The sequence below is a fragment of the Metopolophium dirhodum genome, chromosome 1 (genome assembly GCF_019925205.1).
Source record: "Metopolophium dirhodum isolate CAU chromosome 1, ASM1992520v1, whole genome shotgun sequence".
Taxonomy (NCBI): domain Eukaryota; kingdom Metazoa; phylum Arthropoda; class Insecta; order Hemiptera; family Aphididae; genus Metopolophium; species Metopolophium dirhodum.
Window position 1 is genome coordinate 80,430,373 of NC_083560.1, and position 27,370 is coordinate 80,457,742.

Here is a 27,370-nt window from a genome sequence, read left to right on the forward strand (position 1 = left end):
TCTGTGTATAATATTATTATTACTATTGTGCTTTTGACGAGTGATTCTTGTTGTCGTTCGTATAGAATATTTTTACATTTTTATGGTAAATTATTGTACTCATATTTATTGAAAACGACGACCACCTGCGTTAAATTGCTAATTTATTATAGGTATCATATTGTGTTACTCTATGTGTGGGTGTTGTTATAGCTTCTATCTCCATTCTATTATTTCGCATTATTCACTTGCGCTATTTTCATTTCGTTATTTCGACCAAATACTATTAATATATCTCTGTTTTACCATAGTTACTCATCAGTTTATAATAATAATAATATGGTACAATATAAATTTACCTATGTACCTATGGTCAAAGACGTGACAATAATACATACTTATTTATTTCAGCAATTCTAATGGTAGTCAAAATATGAAATCAAACGTCGACATTCTGCATCACAAATCGTCGTTTAAAATTCATTGAAGTCGTTAGATTTTTAGCTTAAGTTGAGCTAATATATATAGCTAATCGATTATATATTTGTTGTGTTATGAGTATATTATGCAAATAATGTTCCATTATAAATCCTGTTATACTATGCGGAATGTTTGAGTCTTGAATACGAAAAGCAAATCTTCATAGGAGTTTTTAATTTTCTTCAAGCCTATAAATCCTAACCAAATAATATACAGCAAAAATGAACATAAAATGAACATATTTCATACTTATAATGTTAAATTTTTTTCTTGATTTGTTTAAGTAACAAAAGATACTCACAGACGCATTCATATTTTATATTATTTTCTGAACACACCTTCTCGGCTTCACTGGTGCTAGGTATGTATTATTTTGAATTATTAAAATGTATACACATCAGTTATCATTAATGCACAAATTAATGATAAAAAAAATTACGAAGTTGTCAAAAATTAATTGCCAGAATACAAAAATTGTATTTTTGTTTTAAATAACGTATTACTAATACGAAATATTGTTCGTATCAAAGTTTAGTAATCTATTTAAGTTAAATATTTTTGCAAAACTTTAACTTGTATACAATATGAAAAAAAAAATATTATGAAAAACTGAAAACGATAGATATTAGATTAAAAATAAGGAAATATGCATTTTTATTAAAAGTCACTTTGAAAAAGATTGACTTGAATTAGATTTATGTTGGAAGAAAATGATTTTTTTACTTTGACTGCGTAGGTACACGTATTATATTATGTAAAAATGTTATGTTCCTACTAAAAAAATTGTAATTTTACAGTCACAATATTAAAAGTAGATACTCCAAAGTCCAAACGATGGTGTATCATGCGATATTATTATTTATGGTGAATTTATAGCGTTAAGTTTTTCATTAATATTTTTTATATAATTATAGATATTTTTTTATTACTATGCTTATAGTTTGTTTATTTGTATTTTCTTCACCACAATTACATCATACTATATTTAATCCTTAATCCTTATAGTTTATTGAGCAGTTATAAGTGTAATTTACCAGAATATGACTATTTGTTATATTTTGATGGTTATTAAATGTACTATATAGTCTTAAGTGTAGTTATTACTACTACAGAACAATATAAAGTACCATCTTCATAAACGTTTATGAAATTTGTGTCAACACATCTGTGGACGACAACTAGAAAATTATTTTGTATAATTTTGAACTGGTTATTCGATTGCGTTTAAATCTACATGTAGTCTTATTAAATCACGCATTATAAAATGAATTTCTATGTACAAGATTATTATAGTAGGTATGTTTCTTTATATCAACCTACGCCATAATATTTTCTATTATTTCCATTTTGAGTATTGGTGGTAATTTTGGAACTAAATACACACCAATTTTCTGTATATAAAATATGTATGAGTGAGTGAAGGATGAAAAACACATATGAGTAGCGAGTACACATTTCAAAGATCTTAGGTACCTACTTACCTGATTAAATCAAAAACTATAATCTATAATTTTCTCTCCGTGGTGATTTTTAAACTGAGCACTCGCCCTAGTGCAGGATATTATAGTACTAATAAATAATACACATAAAACGTGACTAATATTGCGTTCAAAAAACGATATTGATTGTGTTAACGAGACATTTTTTAAGATTTATTTCAATGACTTCATATTTAGATTGTTTTGCATTTTAATATAAAATGTTTTTATTGTTGAAATTGTACATACAAAATGGTTATAACACAAACACACGCATAGTTAAAAACTATTGAATTAATTAAATTTCATTAAATTCTTTATTCGCATAAACCTCTACCAAAATATTGTGAATGACGCTATTTTTAATTAAAATATTTTTCAATTTCCAGTCAAGTCAGTGATGCCGTTTGTGTAAAACACTTGATAGCAGACTGAGTGTGCATAATCGGTATAGCGCTAACCAGTTCAGTACAATAGTAATAATCGAACAAACATAACGATTTAATTTAAAACTCTTTTCATATTTAGATCGATTTTAAAAAAAATTCCAATTTACACTCGTATTCAATCAACAATGTTCACAAACGTAAAAATAAATAAATGTTAACTAGAATCCAATGCTATATTCAAAACGAAGACCGTTGCAATATACAGTTAAAACAATATAATATATATACAACGATCTTGTTTCAATAAAACGTTATTGAATTTTGTATATTGCAGTATTGACGGCAAAGTTATACCTAGGTACCTATATTTACTAACCTAACCTAACCTAAATTTATATTGCGCTCTCTCGTGTCAGATGCAAATAATGTGAAATTATATGTACGAACGAAACTAAACTATATGTTATTATAAATCTATATTTTATTTACCTATGTAAATTGTTATACTCGTCAGCGTGTTTATTTTACACAGCGATTTGGACGTATCCGGGAATTACATTTTAAGAGTTGTGGTGAAAGGGTCGATAATTAGAGGGGAGATCCACCACACCACCACCTAGCAAAAATTGACACAGTCCACTTTCGAGATTAACTATATACATAAACCGTTGAATCGTACCTATATCGCTGTACTGCATACAACAATAGCGAACGGAAACGATGATATTAATATTATAATAGGTATTATTAGCATGAGTGTAAACTATCGATCCGTATACTCGTAAACTATGTCGACTCGTGAAATAATGATCAAGTGTACAATATTTACCTAGACATTTTTTGATAATAGGTATATTTTATGGATACCAGTTTAGAATACAATTGGAATAATTTAAATTCACAAGTATCTTATTAGACACCCGATGGTCAAAACTGACTCTGAAAATGTGTTCAACTACAATTATTCACACGAAAAATCATAATTATTTCGTAAAATCGAATTTGGTGGCGTTTAGTGGTTGCGCTATTTTAAATATTTTTTTTAATAATAATTAAATATTTTGTTGAAAATGCATCCCAAACCTACCATTTCCTTTGTTTTGCACAGTACCTAATAGCCAATAGGTAGTGGTTATACGTTAAACTCGACTTAATTATTATATTAAGAAATAATTATTTGTTATTTAAAATTATTGTGTATATTTACATATTATACAGATTATACTGAGTGATCAAACAAAAAAATAAATAATTCATTAATTTTTATTAGTTGGTGATATACTTACGTGATTTTAACTCAAAGTATTATTTTTAACTTTAAAGAGTATTGTTATAACAAAGCAAAGTATTGTTAAGTTATAAAGAATACAAATTGTTAGTAACTTTTTAATTAGTTAAAGCTCATATTTGTATAACAATATTATTGTATATTTGAAAACAAGGTTGGTTCCACGTAAGTGGTTCATACTGTAACAAAAAAATCTAAAAATATATAAGTACAGTTTTTTTATAGACATTTTAAGTTCAAATTTGAACAACGTTAGATATATAAACGAAGCATTTTAGTTGATATGTTGCAATTTAAAAATATTATTTTCTGGGTACTTGAAAAATTTTAAAACTTATTGTATTTTATTCACACAATTACATTTTCAAATACAATTTTTTCGGCAAAAATTAATTTAACTTATTGTAGTACTGATGCCTAATAGTAAAATTAATTTCTTATATCACAATAACATTATCAAAATAAACTTATTAATATTATAGGCTGACGTCTGTCTTTGCTCAGAATCGTCTTTCGTATAAGTACAACGATATCACTGAATTCAAATTTAACACATCTATTACAGACTACAGTGACTTCTCTAGACACTTATTGTACAGCAAAGCGTTACTGCCCTTCTCGTTTTTTATCTTTGGAATCGTCCATTTTTGTTTAAAATATAAATAAATAATAGAAACTGTATTATTAGTAATAAAAATAATAATTTCAATACATTTAATATGTTTACTATACAATTTTGGTGCGGTTAAAATATCCATCGAACATTTATTTGTGAGTTATTTTGTAATAAATATAATTTTCAAAACGTAAAAATAAATACTTTTTTTTAATTTTGTGTCAATTTGTCGAAGGTGTTATTATTAAAATATAGGTAATAACTTCTTTTGGTAATTTGGAAATTGAACTTGTTAATAATGGAATGCGTTACATATTTTATTATTCTGTCCTAAAATATTGGTATTTGTCTATTATCTACAAACAAACGACTGGCAAAGACGACACATGTAACCTACAGACTACAATCAAAATAGTTATTATTATCGTGCATTGGTGTTATACAGGGTGATTCATTAAGTGTAAGACACTCATTATCTTAAAAAGTAATAATGTTTTTAAAATATTTTTTTACATAGTTTCAAGTTGTTAAAAAACAGAATTTTTATTAAAAAATCATATTTTTAAATATTTTTTATCCTTAATTTTTTTTAAAGTTTTTTACATCCGTCCATCTAAACTTTAAACACTTATAACTCATTAACAACTCGCCCTAAATTCGATTTTTATGAATCAAAATACTTAGAAAAATATTTTGCTTTGGAATATGAAATTAAAACCAAGCTGTCATTCAAAAAAGTAAAAAACTTAAAAAACTACCAGGATAAAAAATATTTAAATATATGATTTTTTAATTAAAACACTGTTTTTTAACAACTTGAAACTATGTAAAAAAATATTTTCAAACACATTAATATTTTTTGAGATAATGAGTGTTTACGCTTAATGAATCGCCCTGTATAGTTATAAAAAATTTATAAAATATTGTTCGCATCCATATTGAATTAAGTTCAGAAATATCGAATCGATATCTGACGTTCGACTGGTAGGTACGTAATGTTGACTCGCAGTTATTTTATTGACACTTTCAATGTCTTGCATATTATATTGAAGTTATTATTGGTTGAGACGTTAATATAAATATAATACATTATTATACACATTCTATTTGTTCCGAATCGATAAGAACAGACGTATTGCATGGTCGTTGATCCGTTGACCATTATATTATGATAGTCACATATCCGGTATATACATAAGCCATAACAAGGTTATACCGATTTCAGTTTCAATGTTGTGTTGCAAAATTTACAAATTGCACGCAAAAGTTCAAAATATGTTCCAAAGTATGCATGTTTTGGCACTCTACTGGATTATTTCTATTGCCATTACTATAATTGTAAAGGTATTGTAACGATGTAAATTATGTTGGCGACACACGCCAACGTAGTTAGATTAACAATTTTAAACAAAAAAAAAAATTTATTTTTTTTATGAATAATGAGTTTTCTATTTATCTTTATTTATAGTTATATTCTTCTGGTTTCACAAATATTTTCAAACATTGTTATTTTGCAGCCGGTAGGTGACCACAAAACCGTGACCCTTCCAAATCTTATTTAACGTGAATTAAAACTATTTTTTTTAGTTAATCCTTACAAGTAAAAACCCAAGTCCAAAATCTCTTGATTTCTCAAATTTATAGACCGAAAATAATGAAATAATTTAATTAACAATTATCATTATTCTTTTTTATATAAATATGTATGATTCATCAAAAATAATATTATAATAAACGTCTTACGCCAAGGGAATTATACTTATGAAGAATTAAGGAATTTCAATGGGAAACATTTCGAAATCATGACAAACAAAAATATATACAAATAAATATACTGAAAAAATATATTCAAATAATGCTGTGCGCAAAATGTCTGTAAACAGCAGTTAAATAATACTTGTATTATTGTATTAAAATGAAAAAGTATTTTATTTCCATTTAAGCACAGTATTTGCAAAATGGATGAAAAACAAACACAATAATTATGTCACTGCATAACAGAAATAAAATAATATGAGAAAGAAAATTGCGAAATTTTTGAGTAGTTACATTAATTTTAAAGTTTAATGAGCTTTTTACTTCGGGATTTTATGTTATAAGATTGACCATTCAATAATAAACATTAATATAAATTATGATTGTTGGTAAAAACTTTAAGTACCCATATTATATTGAACAACGATCATTAAATTAAATTATATTAAATAGTAATAATAGTATAATATTTATTGATTTAAATATAATAACGATACATTTTTTAATTTAATTTTGGCATCCAATATTTCAATAGATAAATAAGAAACATTATTAATAATTTTCAAACCAAGTTAAAAATGTACAAATTATTACACGCAGATGATTCAGTTTGACTAATAGTTAAAATCTAAGACTTTATCGTTAGATCTTAGATTCTTAATCGTCTAAGATTAAAAAATAATGACTGTAGTATTAAGTACCAACTAGTGTCTTCTTGCAGTAAATTAAGAAGAACGGAAAACAGTAATAAACAATACCGCCATTTTAAAAATTATACATCTTTATTCAAATATTGGACTATGGACAAATTTTACTTAGTCAAACTGTTGAAAGAGATAACATTATATATCTATACATCTATTAGACATTTGAGATATTAACAAAGAAAATTCATGTTGCAGTCATACACGTTAAGAATTCTTGAAAAGTATTTTGAACGTACATCTGCAAGCATAAGCCCAATTTTTTTATGTATTACGTATTTAAATATTTTTCCGTAATATTATATTAAAACACAATTAATACTAAATATGCTTCGAGAAAACGCTATAATTCGTTATTTTTATAAATAAAAAAGTTTAATGTTGGGTAAGAAAGGAAAAAAAGCTAAAAGACATACCTCAAAGCACCAAATGTTCATACAGGGTATACGATTACAGCGTTATCTCTAAAATTTATAATGGCAGCGGTATTTTTGTTTTTGTTTTTTAATGCTTTTAATTCTTAAAAAGTTGTAATTTGTGAATGTATCAAACTATTTTTACATTTATAATAATTAAAAAAATATTTTGTTACATCTCTGTTCCAGTTGCCTATACAAAACTTCTCAACAAACGGGTATAATATTATTATTACAAATTAAAATTGCCATTAATGTTTCTTCTTGAATATTTATTTAAGTCATCATTTACAAAGTTGTTGCTATTCATTGCTACTATAAATACCTTAAAAATTGCTTTTAATTATATTTACTAATAATTATTTTAAAGAGAGGCATACACAAAAAACTAATAACAATAGTATATTATGTGGCATAGGTGGGAAGCTACAGGCGAAGGAGGGCCGCATTTCGCCCAAGACTGAAATTGCCTTCCCACACGAGCCACACATTCTATTTTGTCACACCTCTACGTACGACGATCACGGCAAAGGTGAGGCAGGGATCAGCAACTAGACTATTCTACAAAAACGAATTCATGAAAGAGACGATTTGGTTTTATTTATTTTAAGTGTCATGCATGGAGGTAATAATATGAATATAAGATGTAACCAAAAGTTTATGTTTTGTAAGGATCGCGGTATAAATTTCAATATAAATAAAAATGACTTAGATAATACAGACTGGATACATACTTGGCCCCGATGAATTTATTATGCATACGTCAGGAATGAAAAAGATAGTGCAGGACGAAGGAAACATAATTGCGGTAATGTTTTGTGCATGTGCAGTTGTTTTGCGTATGCTCAATGGTGACATCTGGGCTAAATTGGCTTCAAGGTTTTAAATCATAGCTCTATCCAGTATGTATTATCTAAGAAAAATTATTATATTAAAATAAAATAAAAAAAAAATGTAATCACTAATCAATAGTAATCAGTAATCACTATTGATCACGAAAAGGTAAATGCACTTTGCAGGAATCTTTGCATCAAACAGATTATTCAAAGTAAGAATAGTATATTGTGTGGCAAGGGCGGGATGTGAGCTATTTCAGTCGCGGGTGACGTGTGCGGCACGTTAGGCCGCATTTCGCCTAAGACTGAAATTGCCTTCCCGCGCGAGCCACACATACTATTTTTTATCACGCCTCTGCGTTAATTGATCGTGCCATCACGGCAAAAGGTAATTCAGGCTGGGATCTATGAAATAACCAGACTATTCTATAAAAACAATAGAAACGACTAGGTTTTATTTATTTTAAGCGTCATGCATGGAGGTTATAATATAAGAATATAAGATGTAACCAAAAGTTTATGTTTTATAAGAACCGTAGTAACTCCTGTTTGGGCAGAGGATACGCGTGATATCTGAGCTCAGTACTTTTGGGGATTTTCACTTTAGCGCCTCGTACTTGTGGGGGTTCCCACTTTACTACCCCCTGGACGGAAAAAGGTCGCTTTCCAACGCTTCAACCGTCATCAAAAACTAAACCTTCGGTGCAGGCGTGACAAAAAATATTTACACGTCATGCAAGGAGGTTATGATACGAATAGAAGATGTAACCAAAAGTTTATGTTTTCTAAGGACCGTGGTATAGATTTTAGTGTCTGGTTGTGCTGGGGATACGCGTGATATGCGTACTCAGCACTTTTAGGAATTTACACTTTACCACCAGGCACTACGGGAATTCCCACTTTACCATTAGCTGGAGAAAAAAAGGTTGCTTTCCAACGCTTTAACCGTCATGGAGAACTTAACTTTCAGTGTAGATGTGACAAAACTAAAATGTTTCATAGCCAATATGTGTAGTTATAGCGCATATTATTGTCAGGTGTTACTAAACTATTTACCTACATTATTAATCTTGAATTATGAATTATCATTAAGTCTGTCTATATTATTACTATTTAGTATTTAATATGTAATATTATAATCAGCACACAAGTTATATTCTAGTTATAAGAAAAGTTTGGTTTTATCAAACTTTTTCATACATTTTATGGATTGACAATTTAAAAAGTATAATACTTTTATAGTTAACTATCATAATATAACAGAAAATTAAAATTAACTAAGAAATATAGAATTATAGTATTGATAATACATAAGTTCAAGCAACACGTTTATAAACTCGTTAGACATAATCATGCAAAACATTAAATTCGGCCATAATATGGGTTTAAAATCCTAATAGCTTACAACTAACAATACCTCACAAAAAGTAAAGTATAAAGTATGATATATTTAATTTGAAAATGGATTATGAGTTAAACATAATATTACAAAGGATATATGGTTTATTATTTAAGAAACTATACGAAACTTTATTAAATACTTAGTATAGGTACATATAATATTTTTCTTTGTTGATATTAAAAAATATTATTTATTTTTCAGAATGTGTAGATATATTTTAGAAGGTTTGAACTACGTGTATGGACATACAATATTATTTTCCACTGCCGTTCGTGTATTTAATGACAATAATGTGACTAAAAAATAAGTTGGTAACAGTTTTTGAGGGGAACAATATAGACATTTTTATGATATTTTTTGTTTTATTTAGAAATATTTACGGTCCATATAATTTAGTCGATGTTATGCTTTAGAATAAATTAATCGATAGATAAAAATTATTTTAATAAACACAACTAACCTGAGATAGAAGTTTTACAGTCGAGATATCAAAATATTGTATTAAAATATAATACACTCATTCGTACATCAATAAAAAAAAAAATGGTGTTTACACGATCAGACACTCAATATCACATAATATTATACAGCTATGTCTACATCGAACGTTCAAAATTGGCCGGATAAGTGGTTTTGGTTTGTTTATAAAGTGCGTATATATATATAAAACATATATCGAAAACATAAAGCCAACGATTTAGATAACTCACATGCGCTGAATCGTGTTCACTATAGTGAACATACAAATACGTTTCGCTCCGGAGGCTAGGGATATTTGAAATTCGAATACCAGTAGCAGATTCGATATTTGGTATTATTACGAAGTATTTATATTTTATACCTTATATTATATTATATATATATACCATACTTTGTGAAAAATTATTTTGTTCCGACCACTCACTACACCTATCAAGACATTTCAAAATACACCACTATCTTTTTTTTTTATTAAACCCAGAAATACTTAAAATAATAATAGAAACTATCACAAAAATTTTCCCTGTAATTGATAGATCACCTCAAATATATGCATCTATTGGACATTGTCGTCCAATGCCAAATTAGTACCAACCAATTTAATGTGATAATATAATGAATTTAGGACCGTTCGTCAAAATGACATTTGGGTGATAAAATTAGTTTACTAAAAAATATTGAATATCAACTAGTTATAGAATATTATACTAGCTGTCTAATAAGACCTCGCCCGGGAAAAAATAATCAAACATAAAATACGGAGCTATATTGGTGTATCTTGGTTTTAGTCTACCTACCTTAGTTCACGGGTAAATCGGCATCATTGTACTTTGCTTTGTGAACTAGTTCTACCGATTTGGGCAATCCAATCGTTGCGGATTGGATATAACACTTGGTATATTTTCGAACGCGGTCTAAACTACTCTTTGAACTTTTCTGATATCTCCAAAAACAATCTTTGAAACTTAAATCAAAATCGGTCGAGTAGATGTTGAGTCTATAAGTTACAAGGACATCATCGCCTTTTGTTGTGCATTTGAATAAAAATAAGTAGATTACCTACCCTAATGTTATTTTATTTTATCGAAGACAAATCCCATAGTATTTCACGGACGTTCCTCTAGTCTTTACCAATTATTTTTTTTAAATTTTATGGCCAATGGCAACCCTATATAAGTAAACAAATAAATATTTGATTTTCGTGAGGTAACTAACAGCGATACCTACAAAGCACACATACTCTACTGCTAAATGGTTCTTATCGTACAAATTAATAAAGATAATTATTGTACGATTTCTATTCCAGACAGTGATATAAAAATATATTAAAATGTATTATAATTATAATATTACACCCATATACACGTCGTACAATACGATATAATATTATATATAAAAAAGTTATATCATCGTCTTATTGCTGAAATCGCCATCTTCTGAAATGGACATCATCGAACCAACATGTTCACGAAACGTACGCACCAAATCGTCTACGGCATAACGTCCCATTCGATTATGCAATACTAATAGTAAAATACATTATTTTAATAGCAACGGCAAATAACAAATCATGAAATATATATGATACAGGCTGACAGACCGTCTCCGCTCAGAATAGTTTTTAGGTACATTGATATTATAATTATATCATTGAGACCATTTCAGTGACCCACTCGACACCTACTGTACAGCAGAGTGATACTCACTTATCCATTTTTTGATTTTTAATATATTTCAATCTTTAATTTGTAATTAAAATTTTTTTTGTTTTTTACAAACTATGAACTGCATTTTTTATCAAATATATAAAAAATACAATTTTTTGTATAATCTACTTGTACCTATCATTTTTAATTTGAAATTTGTCGGTATTTACAAAATATCTGATCATTTTTACTGAATATTAAATATTATGTTGTGAAAACACCGCTCACGAAATTCATAGGTCAAAACCAGTGTTGGGAATAGATAACTAAACAATTATCTAAATAAGATAACATAATTTTAACCCAATATTATCTAGATAAAAATAAAGATAACATAAATGTAATTTATCTAGATAAAGACAAATACAACAATACATTTATCTATATAAATATCTAGATAAATATCAATTTTTTACACGTATTTTTATTGTTTTTTAGTATTTTTGTAATATTAGATTTATATCAATATAAAGACATAATATTTATAATAACAACGAATTGAGCCTTTGAAATACAGTTCTATGAATAAATTTAAATTTATTTTTATAATGGATAGGGAAATAAACCTCTACCTAATTAGTTTTAACATGCTTATTATGGAGGTGCGTCGTCTTGGCACCCATAAATCGTCAACCCCCCCCCCCCCAACATATCTCATTGTTTTGAACCCGATTTACATCCATATATATACTATACTATATCGTTTTATTTTTCTCAAGTTCATGACAGACAAAAAAAAATAAAATAACTTAAACTAATGTTCATAATTGGTCAGCAGTTTTAGCTAAAGTAGTTATATACTTCAAAAAACGTGATTTTGTATTAAAACTTGAGAATTGAACATTTTATTCAGTAAAATATAACAAAGTTATTTTGTCAAATAACAATATACTTATACAGGGTGTCCCACTGAGATCTGACAAATGAAATAACTTTTGTTCTAATTAATATTTTTAAAAAATTTCTTTTAAATATAATTCATAGACTATTGCGCTACATTTTTAGTATACATTTTTTATTTTTTATTTTTTAATACTGAAAATAAAAAACTTAAAAACTGATACAAAAAATTTCCAAAATATCCAAAATAGCCAATTTGTAAATCTGATTTTCAGAAAAATTTATATCGTAAAAACATTTATTTAAGTCAAGTGGCTGATTTTTTACCATTTTTTTAAATATCAATATTATTGTTAAGTAATATACGATCTAGTTTATGTTTGAAACATTATAATTTCAAAAAATATAAATCATTTTGAAATTATGTTACAAAATGTTCATATAAAATAATTTCAAAATGATTTATATTTTTTGAAATTATAATGTTTCAAACATATGTTTGTAATACAATGTAATAACTACCATCGATGAGTTATTACATTTAGGTAAACCGAAAAACATTGATTTTGAAAAACACCAAGCACTGCGTATCCAATTAAGACGCTGTGTGTCAGTACGACGTCGTCACAGCACCCGGACGGGGGGATTTGGTTTTGCGTAAAAGAGAGAGGGGTACAAACATGTTTAGGGAGGGTTCAAATGGGCACAAAAAATTGAGATCGGTGCGGAATCGATCGGTTGACTCCTGGTGGTTTCGGGTGCCAGGACGACGTTTTTACAGCACCTGGACGTGGGATTCGGTTTTGTGTAAAAGGGAAAAGGGTAAGAAAAATGTAGGGAGGGTTCCAATGGGTAAAAATTGGGTACAAAAAGATGAGATAGGTCCAAAATCGATCGGTTGACTTCTGGTGGTCCCGGGTGCCAGGACGACGTCGTTACAGCACCCGGACGGGGGATTTGATTTTGCGTAAAAGGGAGAGGGGTACAAATTTTTTATGGAGCGTACAAATGGGTGCAAATCGGGTAGAAAACAATGAGACATGTGAGGGGGGGTTTGGACGATTTATGGGTACCAAGACGACGCACCTTTATTGTGGCTAGTAGAAAACGATTTATAGTGCAAGCCCCCATGCAGGTTCTCGTATTATCGTAATATTGTCGTTGGCAATAATAACAAGAAATATACTCTTCTAATTTTATAAATAATTTATATTATATTAGAATTTTAGTAACATTGGTTTTATAATTTTGTAGGGGCACTATAATATTTATATAGATTAGCCCATTTTCTATCTAAGCTAAACATTAGATAAATCGTAACATAATTATCTAGATACTTTAAAAGATAATTTATTTCAAAAAATCTTATCTAGATAATTCCCAACACATGTCAAAACCTATATGGATAATGATTTTCGCACGCGATTCGGAAACACCGAATATATCGTTATCATGATATTTTTCAAAGACCGTGACCGCCAAAATATAATTCATGCCGTTAAATTCGCGTTAAATTTGTCGTGGCCGAGTGCGACTATAATAATGTTATATAATTATGACGTCTCGAGTGGTATTTTTCCCATCCCCTCGCCGACCGTGGCCACCAGGCGGCCGTTGTGTTCGTCTATATAACTATCGCACGGATACATTAAAGCCCACACGCAGTTTACCACTCTCCGAGGTTATAAACGCGGGTGTGTGTTTATTTTTTTTTCGTCATTGGTCCACCCTTTGATATATAATAGCGGCGGTGGCCGATAAGCTCTGGAAAAGCCCACTCGATGTTTATACACATTATATTATTATGTGTCACAGATCCTATATAAATTATATGACCACCGCGATACTTTACTGCACACATATGCCGCAATATATACCATAATTGCTCGGCCGGCTACCCTATGTGTGTTTTGTAGACGGTGGTTTTACGAGCCCGACTTCTCGCCTCGCGCGTGGTGGTCACAAAAACGGCCCCGATAACGACCGCAATAAAAGTCGTTTCGGCTGCTCGGCGCGACGACGACGAGTCCGGACGAAATCGCCGATCCGTGTTTTACCGCCTCCTAAGCCTTTTTCCCCTACGCGACTTTTTACCGCCGTATTATATTATTTACTCGGATGGTATAATAAAGAAACGTGACATCTGACTGCCCGTCAGATTACGCTGTACGGCTGTTGTAACGATACTGCTGCTGCGTCGTGTTCGACGGGGCGCTCCATCTCAAAATATTATTATATTATTATGACGGAAACACTGACAGCCCAGCAGGAGTCATCGGAAACCCATCGTGGCGATTATTTGTGCAGTGTTTACTAGTAGGTACCCTTTGTTTTGGCGACCATCCAAGCGTGAACTACAGGGGCTGCAAAGGGCAAACCTCTCGAGATTATTCAAAAGTACTGTAACCGACAGTCTTTCCAAATAAATAAATAACAATTCGACAACAATTATTGTAGCAGTTGCTAGAATTCATAATAATAATTTTAACGTAATTAGTATAGATACTATATCTAAAGTTCAAACCAAACTTACTTCTAATTTATCTCAATCTCATAAAACACAAAATAAAAATACGACTACAATAGATAATCAACCAAATGACATGGACTCCATAATAATACTCTTACCATCCAACTTACGTCATTTTGACCGGATCTAAAATCACAAAATTGCCTCTCACAAAAGCAGGGCTTGCATTTGAAAAAAAATTCCGTTATATGTTATTTACAATTAAAACGTTACACAATTTTTGCGTTTATCATTATTTATAATTAAATCGTTATCCAACTTTTGCGTTTATCGTTGTTTGAAATAGTGTTAATGCCTATAAAATTTAAAAATAATAATTAATGTGCGGGTAGGTAATGGCCCGGATACGGAGTATAATATAATCAATTTATTAGATTCTTTAGATTGTTTGCATGAAATAAATGTTTCTATGAAACCAATAGACCTTTTAAATAAATAGATCTTAAAATATTTCGTTTTGCATTATTTTTCGTTCAATGATGTTCTATAAATTACGTTTCGCGTTATGTTTTGTTAAATGATATTCTATAAATTACGTATTGCGTTATGTTTTGTTTAATGATATATTATATATTTTGTTAATCCTTATGTTTTGATTTGCGGTATTTAATTATTTTTATTATCACAGTTTCTCCTGAGCGCCATCGTTTATTTGTTTGTTGTCAAGTATGAAATGTTTTGCAAAAATTAATGTTGGATAATTTTTTGACTAAATTACAAAATATCGCTTATAGTACCTATATATTTTGGTACACCTAATTATGTATCTTTTTCATTATCTTATAACTTTACTGAACCGGGTAAGTTCGACGACGGTATGATAATGTATCAAAGCGGGTCGTGTTTATAATATAATATGAAAATAATAAATGGTTTTGTATTTTTTGACAACCAATAGTGAAGCAGTAAAAAATTGTTGTTGTACGTTTTTGCGGCGTGCAGTGAATTTTGTATCCGTTTGTTTGTTTCTTTTATCTGTTCACCGAAAACCATGACGTTTTCTCCCTTACCACGGGTTTTTTCAGATGGATATTGAAGAAATCCGTTTAAGGTTTTAGGATTTTGTGCACAAAATGCTTATGGTTTGATATACTATTATATGAAATTTTACCGCCTGAATACTATTCAATAACTATCATAATACGCGTACACAAGAATAACAAATTTACATTTTCCAAAAATAAAAATGCTTTTAAATATTTCTTTTTTTTACGATTTAAAGACTGATTTTTCTTAAACAATTTATAATTAAATGAACTCGAATTTGTATTTTATTATTGGTAATACCTACTATATTATGAAAATATTTTATTGATTGTTCTCATTAGTTTATGGTATACAATTATTGTACTACTGATGATTTCGCATTTATTGTTAGAGTAATGCGCATAATGTGTTATTCCGAATTCGACATAAATAACGAGTTCATAGCATTTTTTGAAGATCCAGATGTCAAACCTCCATAATTCTAAGGTTGTAATAATTCCTTTGTCTACAGATTTCAGTTAATAATAATTGTCCATACTTATTATATATCCATTGTACCTATAGAATATCGTTTTCATATTGGCTACAGACGCAATACTACTATAAAATATTTTACTATCATATTATAAAAACCTTAGAAGTGGGTACAAGATTATTTTTTCTACGAATTTCGCGAAATACTTGTTATAATAATGTACCTTTGTACAGAGTCATTCTATGTTGTATAGCATTAATTATTATTATTTTGTACCATCGTTATTAATTTGCTAATAAATAGTATAATAAAACGTGCATTTTAAACATTCTGAGTGCCAATGTATTTTACCTTAAAAATGTAATGAAATAAACCTATATTTTATTTTAATTTAAAGTAATTGTTATTATCTCGTAAATACCTTTAATCTGAATTCCTGAGATGTAATTATTCAGTTAATTACGTAATAAAATATCGTGGGTTGTATGTTAATCATATATAAATTATATATATACTTAAAATATAAATCTTATATACATGTATATTAGGTACTAAATCTTATAAAATAAATTGGAAAAGCCTTTGACTCAAATTTAAGTCCGTGTGTTTTTTTTTACTGACATCACAGGTGCAGTAAAAAGGTTTCCTTCTATTTTGAGGGTGGTTTCTGTACATATACCTATTTCTTGTGCTTTTCAAAATAGTTTTTGGGAAAAAGCGGAGTACTCGTTATGCTGTATATTAGATGTCGAGTGTACCTCGTCATTGAATAGGTCACTGTTGTAATATATGTATTAAATTTGAACTAAATGATAAATGATCACATACGAAAAAAAACTTTTTGCGAATACGGTAGGCAGAATTAGTTTTTGCCTTAAATATAAAATTTATTATATTATATATTAATAGTTATAATAATAATATTTTAATTATAATTGATGTTTAAATACGCATTGGTACATTTTATTGATAAAAGTGTTGTTAGTGGAGTTCAAAACAATATCTTGCCCCCCCTCCCCTATAAAATTACTGAAACTGTAACTCAAAGTTCTAACTTTAGACGCTTATAAAATATTACTGTGGATTTACGCTCAACTTTTTTTAAATTTACATAAATAAAACCTTATGAGAAATCTTGTATTGAATTTTCGACCGAGCGAAACATATAATACAATAATTGAAAAATACTAATAAAAATTGAAATTTTCTTATGCCTATAAATAATACTCAAAAACAGTCAAAATATTTTTAAAATTTAATTGTGTTAGAAAATGATTATATAAACATTCGATGAAAATTTAAAGTCCTTACGAATATTAGTTTTTGTTTCATAAAAACAACTAAATCGATTTAAAACATGTTGTAAAAACTGCAGGTTTTACGTAAAAATCACCGTTTTTTTTTCTGACGCTTCTAAAAAATATTGTAAATTTTTGAACTTGACTTCTGAAGATTACCAACTAGATTTTCTTTTTAGATCACAAAAGATGCTAAATTGGAAAATTGAAACATTATTTCTACTAAAAAAAACTGTTTATAGATAGAAAAAAAAACACACATCATTGTAAAATTAATACATTGACCGCTCCGCTTAGAATCTAATAGGTACCAACAAAGGAATAAAAAATATCGATAATTTTATTTTGATTTTTAAATCCGAAGTACATAAGTATTAAAGTCTAAATAGAAAGGTTTTTCCAAACCTTCGAAATATAGGGTGTGCAATTTCTAGGGTTGGGTTATAGGTGGGTTTAACATGTGTCACATTATTTAAACTCACTATAGGCAAACCTTTATAACTAATCTGTAACGACCACACGACGTTACAGTAATGTATTATAATAAATTAGTACTGTAGTATAATATGACATTACACATATGAATGCATTATGTATTATACCTTGAAAATAATTTATAATACGTTGTACCTACTTAATTTACGAGTTTCTTTTCAAAAACCTATTATTAGTACATATTATTATATATAGTTAATAATATAATATAATTAGCTTATCAATTGAACCCACAACAAGAGTCTACAGACAGTAATATTAGGTACCCATGTAATTTGTAAAATTGTATTAATCTCTAAATAATGGACTTAAACATTATTAAAATAATGACGACATAGTCATTTACGACGGTGAGCAACTTTATGAATGTCTTGAACTAAATCATTGGCTTAGAACTCGCAAGTTGAACTATTTGTTTGTCGAGTGTTTATTAGGAAGTTATTCTTTTGTTTAACTTTGTCTTATAATTAATATGGAACAAATAGGAAGCGCTTCGTTTTATACCATGCCCTAAGCACTTTAGGGCTAAAATAAATACAAGATATCATCATAAAATATACAATATTAAATATTCCCATATTAAGTTTCGATGTATTTTAAAATGTACTGTAAAAATTTAATCAGTTAGTAAGATCATCATTTTGTTATGTTTTATTTATGAATTTATTATAAATATTATTTATTGAATTTTATTAGTTCCAACACGACACATAAGACGTTAAAATTGAAATAGAAGTTTTTTTTATCGTTTAAGACTTACAGGTTATAAATTATAATGCAATTCAGTAAAATATTCATAAAATATTATCTATTTGGTATTATATTTCTTTTTAAAAATCTATATTATTTATAATAGGAATTTGTATGCACTATACATAACTGATAACTCATCACCCATATTATTACCTAATATTATACGACGTACCTAATTATAATATTATGTATTTTTATTTTCACATAATATTCTTTTATTATGAAGGTATCATTGTAAAATGTTGATGATGTTTGCACTGACTTCTTATCAAATACTTCTATAGTATAGAAATCGGTGGTTAGTTGACATTTTTAAATCATCTTTGGCTCCACGGACTGCAGGTTTTTTTATACTTTTTTACACACATTATTAATCTTTATTTTATATTTTACATTTCATAATTTACTTTAATAGATACACACGTTAATTACCATTTAACCTTTAGAGCTTTAGTCCAACTTTCTTAGAAATCAATTATGCTCTGATGTTGATTGCACCCAAAATTGTCAATCGCTGAGTCTTTTATTTTTCCCTATACTCTAACTATGTTACCATTTTACAAGGTGACCATCTTAATTCAACAATAAATTAATATCACAACATATTCCTGTATGAGCGGGAAACTAAGAAAACTAAATTGGAGAATCATACTTTGTATCTGAAAAAGTCACAGGACAGTAATGATCTTTTTTTTGTGTTTAATATAGGGTGAAGAAAACCATTGTATACGAAAAATGATTCTGCCAAGACCGCGTGTCTAAGTATATATTATGATGTTAATGCTGTTAAACTAATTTTTTTTACTATTAGTATTATTACTAATAAATACACTAGGTTGGATTTCTTTTTAAAATATTGCATTTGAAAATTACATTGTGTGTATACAATATAATACGATATTATCAAGTTGGTATGGACTATAATAATAGTTTTAAATTACAAAAAAATAACTGAAATTATGTTTCTTTAATATTTATAACTGCTATAAAAATAACTTACGAGAAACTTTGTATTACATTTTCAATTTTTTTAACGTGGAAAACATTTTTTAATCGACAGTTATTAAAAAAATACTAGTTAATATTGAACATTTCTTATGCTCGTATAGTTTAAAAAGACTCAAATATCTTGAAAATTATTTGAATTATATTACAGAAAATTACAATATAAAAATTAGGTGTGAACATTTCATATACCTACAATTATTATTTTTTGAGTTACGTCAAATAAACAATATCGATTTTGTCAAAAACTGGTTTTGCACGGAAAAAAAAATTACTACAATATTATAGTTAAACAAATTATAGTAAATATAACTATTTAATAGGTAAAATAACTGAAATAATTTACTTATTATAACTATGTAAATATAGTTATTAGTTATGGTTAGGTTTACTATATTTTATAGTTAATGCAGTTTTTAATGTTTGAATTAACTAAAAAATATAGTTAAAATAGCATATTTCAGTTCAACTAACTATAATAACTTGACTATCTAATCTGATTAATCTTATAGCTATCTCTATCTATAGTCAATCCTACTATTTTTATAGTGCAAACAACTGTTTTGTTTTTTCCGTATGCGTATAAATTTCCGTTATTCCTTAGTTTTTTTTTCGACATTCTTTTAAACTAATGGAAATTTTTAAATTTGACCTCCTAAAAGTACCAACTATAATTACTTTTCCGCCAGAAAAGATACTAAAATTTAAAATTGATGAATTATTTCGACTAATTAACGTGTACACAGGCACGAAAAAATTCACATCGCACTCCGTTCAGAATTTAAAATAAATAAATAATAAGTGACATACAGCTACACGAGTGTCAGACGTACAAAGGTATAGGAACTCAGTTTTATTGTTTTAATAACAATCACATAACAAAACACGTCGTTAGAAATTAATTTGTTTCAGTTCTAAAATATATGACGATACTGTAAAATAATAATATAGTACATATAATTATTAGATACTAATTGTACAAAGAGGAAACTTAATGTGAACTGTAAATTATTTTATTTTAAGTAGAAATCAGGCTGAGCCTAGCAACTACGACATTCAATTACGGACATATTATTAATATTATTCGGTAATAGACGTGGTTACTAAAATACTTAAACAATAAGCATACATTTGTCTTTAAATTTAATATATGCGTGAGTTTAAAGGTATTGAATTAAATATTTTTGAATAAAAACATAATTAATTGTATTAACGTAGCCGTGAAATAACTGATAAATATTAGTACGTGTTGATGAGTAAATAATATATCATTAAAAATTACATTCAATGCTTATATTATTATGTTGTAGGATTATTTTATATTTCATGTTGATCATTAATGATTTTAAAACAGAACGAAATGAGTTAAGAAAAATATTATTAAAATACTTTTACTAATTCCAGTAGATAACGTAGTGAGTATATTTTATTCTTTGTAATATATACTTCTATATTTATGATACGTTCAAGTAAATAACACTGGATAAATCGTTTAAACATATATCATTACAGCAAATGTCTGTTCGACAAAGCGAATTTTATAAATTAAGCTATTATTTGCATACAAAATCTTTCATACTAATATAATATTAAACGTGAAATTGTAGAAGTAGATACTATTACTGTGATTGAGAATCTCATGAAATAATATATTTTTAGATTCAATAAAACGAAAATGCGTCATTTGCATGCATGTAAATATGTAATGCTCGTGTGTCAAGAACAGTCTTTGCATTGTTCAAAATATAAGATAATACATTAATATGATACGTTTTCTTACGATTAATGGTATATATCGATTAGTTTGTTGTTTGTACACATAATATATTTTGTTTAAACAATATTTTTATTAACTAACAATAAAATGCGATATGAATTGAGCTGTTCTAATAAAAAAAAAAATCTGAACAAACAATATGTGTGGCTTGGAAATTATTTAATATATATATATTTATTAAACAAAATATGCTACGTGCCTATATTATCGTAATATTCAAGTTAAACAGTTGGTATTTTGAGTTAAGTGACGTGGTTGCGTGTTTAATTAAGTGGGGTTCTAATTTATTTAGTATAATATCCCGGTGTCATCCACCTTTTGATTTCCCTATATTTAATTACCAGTACCTCGAGATAATTTATTAATAATTTCCAAAGGTTCTGTTCTCTACTTATAGGTTAACTTATTCTCACTATAATATTCACGTTATACTATAATATCAAGTCCCTAATATTTGTCGGTATAGTTTTATTACTATTTTTATTTATTTTATTCTAAACGTAAGCTAATGTATAATAGCGTAGGTACTATATTATTTGTCTTTAATATACCCATTGATCAACCGACAAACTGCTTTAAGCTGGAGATGTTCTCTTTTATTATATAAACAAATACTACGACCGTTACTTCTATACGCAGTCCCTGTGTGGGGAAATTGTGCAAAAACCCACATCCACAAAATACAAGTCTTCCAATCAAAAGTTTTGAGAACCATTTCTAATGCTCCTTGGTTTGTACGAAATGATGCACTTCATAAAGATTTTCAGCTACCCACAATAACAGAGTACATAAAAAAATTAACTATCAACTTCTTCGATCACATCAATTATGCTCATAGTGCGAAATTCTATAAACTAAGTGACCCACCTTCTGTACGCCGACTCAAGCGTGGACGCCCACACGACCTATTGTTATAACTATTATTTATTAATATATTATTATTTTTGTTTTTTTTTTTTTTTTTTTTTCTCTTCCGTTTTGTAAATATTTTAAAACGTAGTCGATAGTTTCTATTTTTACTAATAATTTTTCTAATTATTACTAATTGTTATATTTTTTCCAAATGTTAAAAAAAAAAAAAATGTATCTAATCACACTAAGTTAAGATGACATATGTCAGTAAAACTTTATTTTAATAAAAATAAAAAAAAAAAAAAAAAAAAGTTGAATTTATTTTTTTAGTTATATCAACAAATTTTCAAAGATATATAAGCATTACAAGCAAGTCGTATAACATTGTGATAGTACAAAATATTATATTTAATATTACATTGGTACGAGTAAATTCTATAATCCTACCTCCGAATTCTAAGCCCCGTGAACATTTCGAAGAATTATTTTTCCAAAAAGGATCTAAAAAAGAATACATTGCTGAAAAACATATAGTTTTCGTTGAAAATCTAGAAACGTGGCAGGTAACACTTTTTTTTAACGATCATATTTATGAAATATTATGAAACCGTTGAACAAGTCACGTGTTGTGTATTGAATACTTTTCATTGCAATCCTCCTAAGTGCTTTTATGTGAACAGACGTTAGACGAACGACGCTGCTGATGAAAGAAGGGGGGAAATCTGTGTTTTTCATTTTGAGATTATTCAAAAGCCAGTATATTATAATGAAGGGTTAGGGTCGTTCTCGTTTTTATTCGTGAAATGTACGTTAATTGATGTGGTATAAAATACAAAATAAAAGTCATTTGTTAAATTTTAGACATCGTTTTAAAATACGCATTCATATTATTATATTTGAACTACGCTGGATTGAATTAAAGTCTGTCACAACTCATACACAGTATTTTCTTTTATGCGCATTTGCCATTTGTCTTCAATAATTAATCACCGTTTCATAAAATAGTAAAATATGCTGTATGTATTTTTTTTTGTAGTAACGAGACAAATTTTGGATTTGTTAAAAGTATAGCAATAAATCAATAGATTTATTAGACATTAAACGACACACATATAAAAATTGTTTCAACTATTATATTGCTGCAGGTATCAATATTGCTGTAAATTAGCCATGCAATTTAATTATGATTAAAACCTTTCAAATCAACAATATTTTGAGCTACTGAAGTAAAATAGTTAGGAAATGATTCCTGTTAGCATTTATTAGATACCTATATCAATGAAAATATATCGATACTTGATAAAATATGCTTTTGTTAATTTATTTAGTTTTGATAAGCATAGTAGGTATCCAATTGTTTATTCAGAAAAAAAATTCATTATATTTTTTTCAGAAATATAATATACCTAATATTGTCCAAAGAACCTAATATATTTTTATTTTCTTACAGTTTTAAACATAACCTGGTTAAGGAAATGTGTTTTAATATCTTCTGTAATACTATCCATACCTACAGAATTTGTTTATGTATTAAATAAAATTACATTTTGTTCACCTATTTAAATAAATGTTTAGTAAGATTATTGCCCATAATTTAATCGACTTGAGTTTCAAAAGTAAATGGGTACTTACTTACTAACTAAATAAATTACCATAACTTAATAAAATATTAACAGCCAAAAAATCAAAAACTGTTAATACATAATTTAGTCATTAAGTACCTACCGATATACATGTAATATTTTGGTCAACGTACCTAAATTATTTATTTTATAATATGATAACGCTGCAATACAATAGATAATGATACTATATATTATTTAGATTATAGATTTAATTTACTTAAAACACGACGAATTTTATTCCATTCCGCTGGATTGTCTGCCACACGAACCAAAAACTCCAAAAGATCATCATCCACCATGGGCGCGGGTATCTGTGTACAAAATAAAATAATATACATTTGATACATGACAATTTATCGAATATTTTTAACCTATGATTAAGTAACTAGGTCAGTTGTCAACACTATTCCACCGATATTGTATAATACAACAGTTTATTGTGTATTATATCTGCACACTTCTAAAGTATATAGGCAAAGGATATAACACAAACGATTTATAATTAAAAAAAAAATAGTAATGTTGATATAATATAATAGTGAGATAGTCTAAACCAGTGGTCTTTGTTCGGTGAGTTGCTACCCAATTTTCGATCATGACAGGTATTTTTGTTAAAAATAAAAAAATAAGTTTATAAGATTATAAATTATGAATTCGAATATGTTATGAATGGATTGAAAAACCATATTTTACAATCGATATAATGACAGTTAAAATGTCTATTGACATAGAACATCAATTAATTGAGCTTACTTGTGATCCCAAATTTAAACAAATGTTTATTGAAACTTCTTTGAAATATTTTGCATTCTTATAAACGGGAAATTACGCAAAATTAGCAGGTAAAGTCTTATTTCTTCCATGGATTACAAAGTTGACACGGCTCATGAAAATATTGTTACAAAAACAGTTGATTGCGAGTCATAAAGGCTCTATCTAAACCATACAAAGGTTAGCATTAACAATAATTGAGAAATACTCCACATTTTAATAAAAACTATTTTAGGCATTAATTTGTACCATCCCGGTCCAAGTAAAAAAAAAAATAGTTGGGGTACGCAAAAAAAAAAAAATAAATAGTTGAGGAGCTCCATCCTCTGCCCCCCTCCTAATTCAACCACTGAATAAAAGAAATATATATATCATGGAAACATTTCCACAAGATGACAATAAGGAACCTAAAGATGATTTTTTGCATTTATTACCCGTATGGCGGGATCCTTTTCAAGTAAGGTTATGAATAGTATTTTCGTACGACAAATCGAAATCTGTAAGCTTATAAATACCGTTGTTGCATCCATTGGTCCAATTTTTATTGATAAATCAAATATAATAAAATAAAATGTAAAACAAAATTACATTAGCTATTACGCTAATGTAATTAGCTATTACGATGTGTCTTGGTCAGTATTTATATTTAAATTTTGTTATATTATTATGTTAATTTGATTACATTTACTAAAGTTTAACAAAGAACGTCAAAGTATATTAATTTATTATATATAATGGTTTTTGCCATTTTTGGTGAAACAATAATATTATTTTGGTTATTGATTATGATTTTAAATTAAATTTTGTGTTTTAAATGAATTATATTACTAGGAAGGGTAATTAAATTTTGTATTTTGAATAATCACATTTTTACATGTGAAAATATGACGAAAATGTTATGTTATTTATCTGGTCAAATGAAAATATTATGTAAGTAAATATGTAGACAAATTAAATTTAAAAATTATAGTTTATTAATCATATTGAGTATAACGTTAATTGTGGAATTGGAGAAATGAATATGAAAACATATATCTACAATTATTTTTATATTAATTTATATTTTATGACAGGTAATAACTGTAATTTACCATATTTATATTATACTATCGTGCATCTCAGTGAATTTACAATCATTACAATATTAAATCAATTTTATCAATTTATCTGATTAGTATCAATAAAATATATGTGTTATTATATAAATTATTATACATGTAAGAGTCTATAGTAAGTCTAGTTGACAATATTTATTATGTGTAATTCCAGTGAGATGAATTCTGATTAAAAATGTTTAAAAGGAACGCGAGAGTCGTAAAAAAAACATAAATAATAATAAACATAATACTAAAAAAAAAAATAAAAATAAATAACCGCTTAAAATAAACAGTCGTTTTATATCACGTATCATAAATTTGTCGACCAGGTGAAATAGTCCCAAGAGCCCAAAAAATATGAAGAGGGTATTATTTATATATCCTCCCTATCATCTCGACCGAAGAGTTATCGTGCCGGTTTAGCTATATTATTTGCACAGATGTCTAAATAAATAGTTTCGGGGTACTTAAAAAAAAATCAGTTTTAGCTGAAAGTTTACCAACGGCATATTATACTACTTTTTGGTCGTGAAAAGAAAAATGGTATTTTTTACAACCATGCGTATATAAAATAGCATTATGTTTGCCCAAAAACGTTATCTGAAATCGAGACAATCTTAACAATAGAAATTGTTTAATATTTTTTCCATATTTTAATCTTTTTTTCTTTTCATAATATTGAAACTACCGCGGGACACAGAGGGGAGAGCTATTCGCACGAGTTATGCCCGTTTCCCTCCACCAGATCACAATTTAATTTATAATTATTGATCATCGTCCATAGAATATTAGGTATATAGGTACGACAAAGCACATAATAATTCTCTATTATACTCGTATTGTCTCTTGACAAACGTAATGGTTCTAAAATGATGAATGTGCCCACAATTTTTTCCAACATTTTAGAAATAATATTATCTTTTTAGAGCTTAAACTTATATTGTTGGCAATAGTTTGATATTTAAAACATAAAATATTAACGTACCTACCTAGCGTATAATACTATAATGTTATAACTCACTTTTTTATAAGTGTTTGTTGATTGTTGTCGGTCGGAATTCAATTCATTGGAATCTGAAACAAAAACAAGCTTCAGTAAAAACACATCATATACGTAGGTACTGAAATAATTTACATTTTATTTATTAATACAGAACTATTATAATGTAATAAAATTACTATAAGATCTCAGATGTTGTTACATCCAAACCCGTTAAAATATGCATTGTAAATGTGAAAATGTCACATGAATAGGTACCTTGAAACGTGAACTATATACAATAAGACCTATGTAATATAATAATATCATAATAGGTATATTATAAGTGTACAAAAC

General features: G+C 27.7%; 1 protein-coding gene across 1 annotated transcript in view; it reads right to left on the reverse strand.

Annotated features, from left to right (window-relative positions):
• Positions 1 to 27,370, reverse strand: part of LOC132934381 (uncharacterized) — a 459,785-nt gene that overhangs the window by 18,805 nt on the left and 413,610 nt on the right. Inside the window, exons 4-5 of the mRNA XM_061000694.1 lie at positions 27,056 to 27,108; positions 24,384 to 24,477 (exon numbers count right to left, since the gene is read on the reverse strand). Of these exons, the coding sequence (XP_060856677.1) occupies positions 24,384 to 24,477; positions 27,056 to 27,108 (147 nt within the window). The remainder of the gene's footprint in view (positions 1 to 24,383; positions 24,478 to 27,055; positions 27,109 to 27,370) is intronic.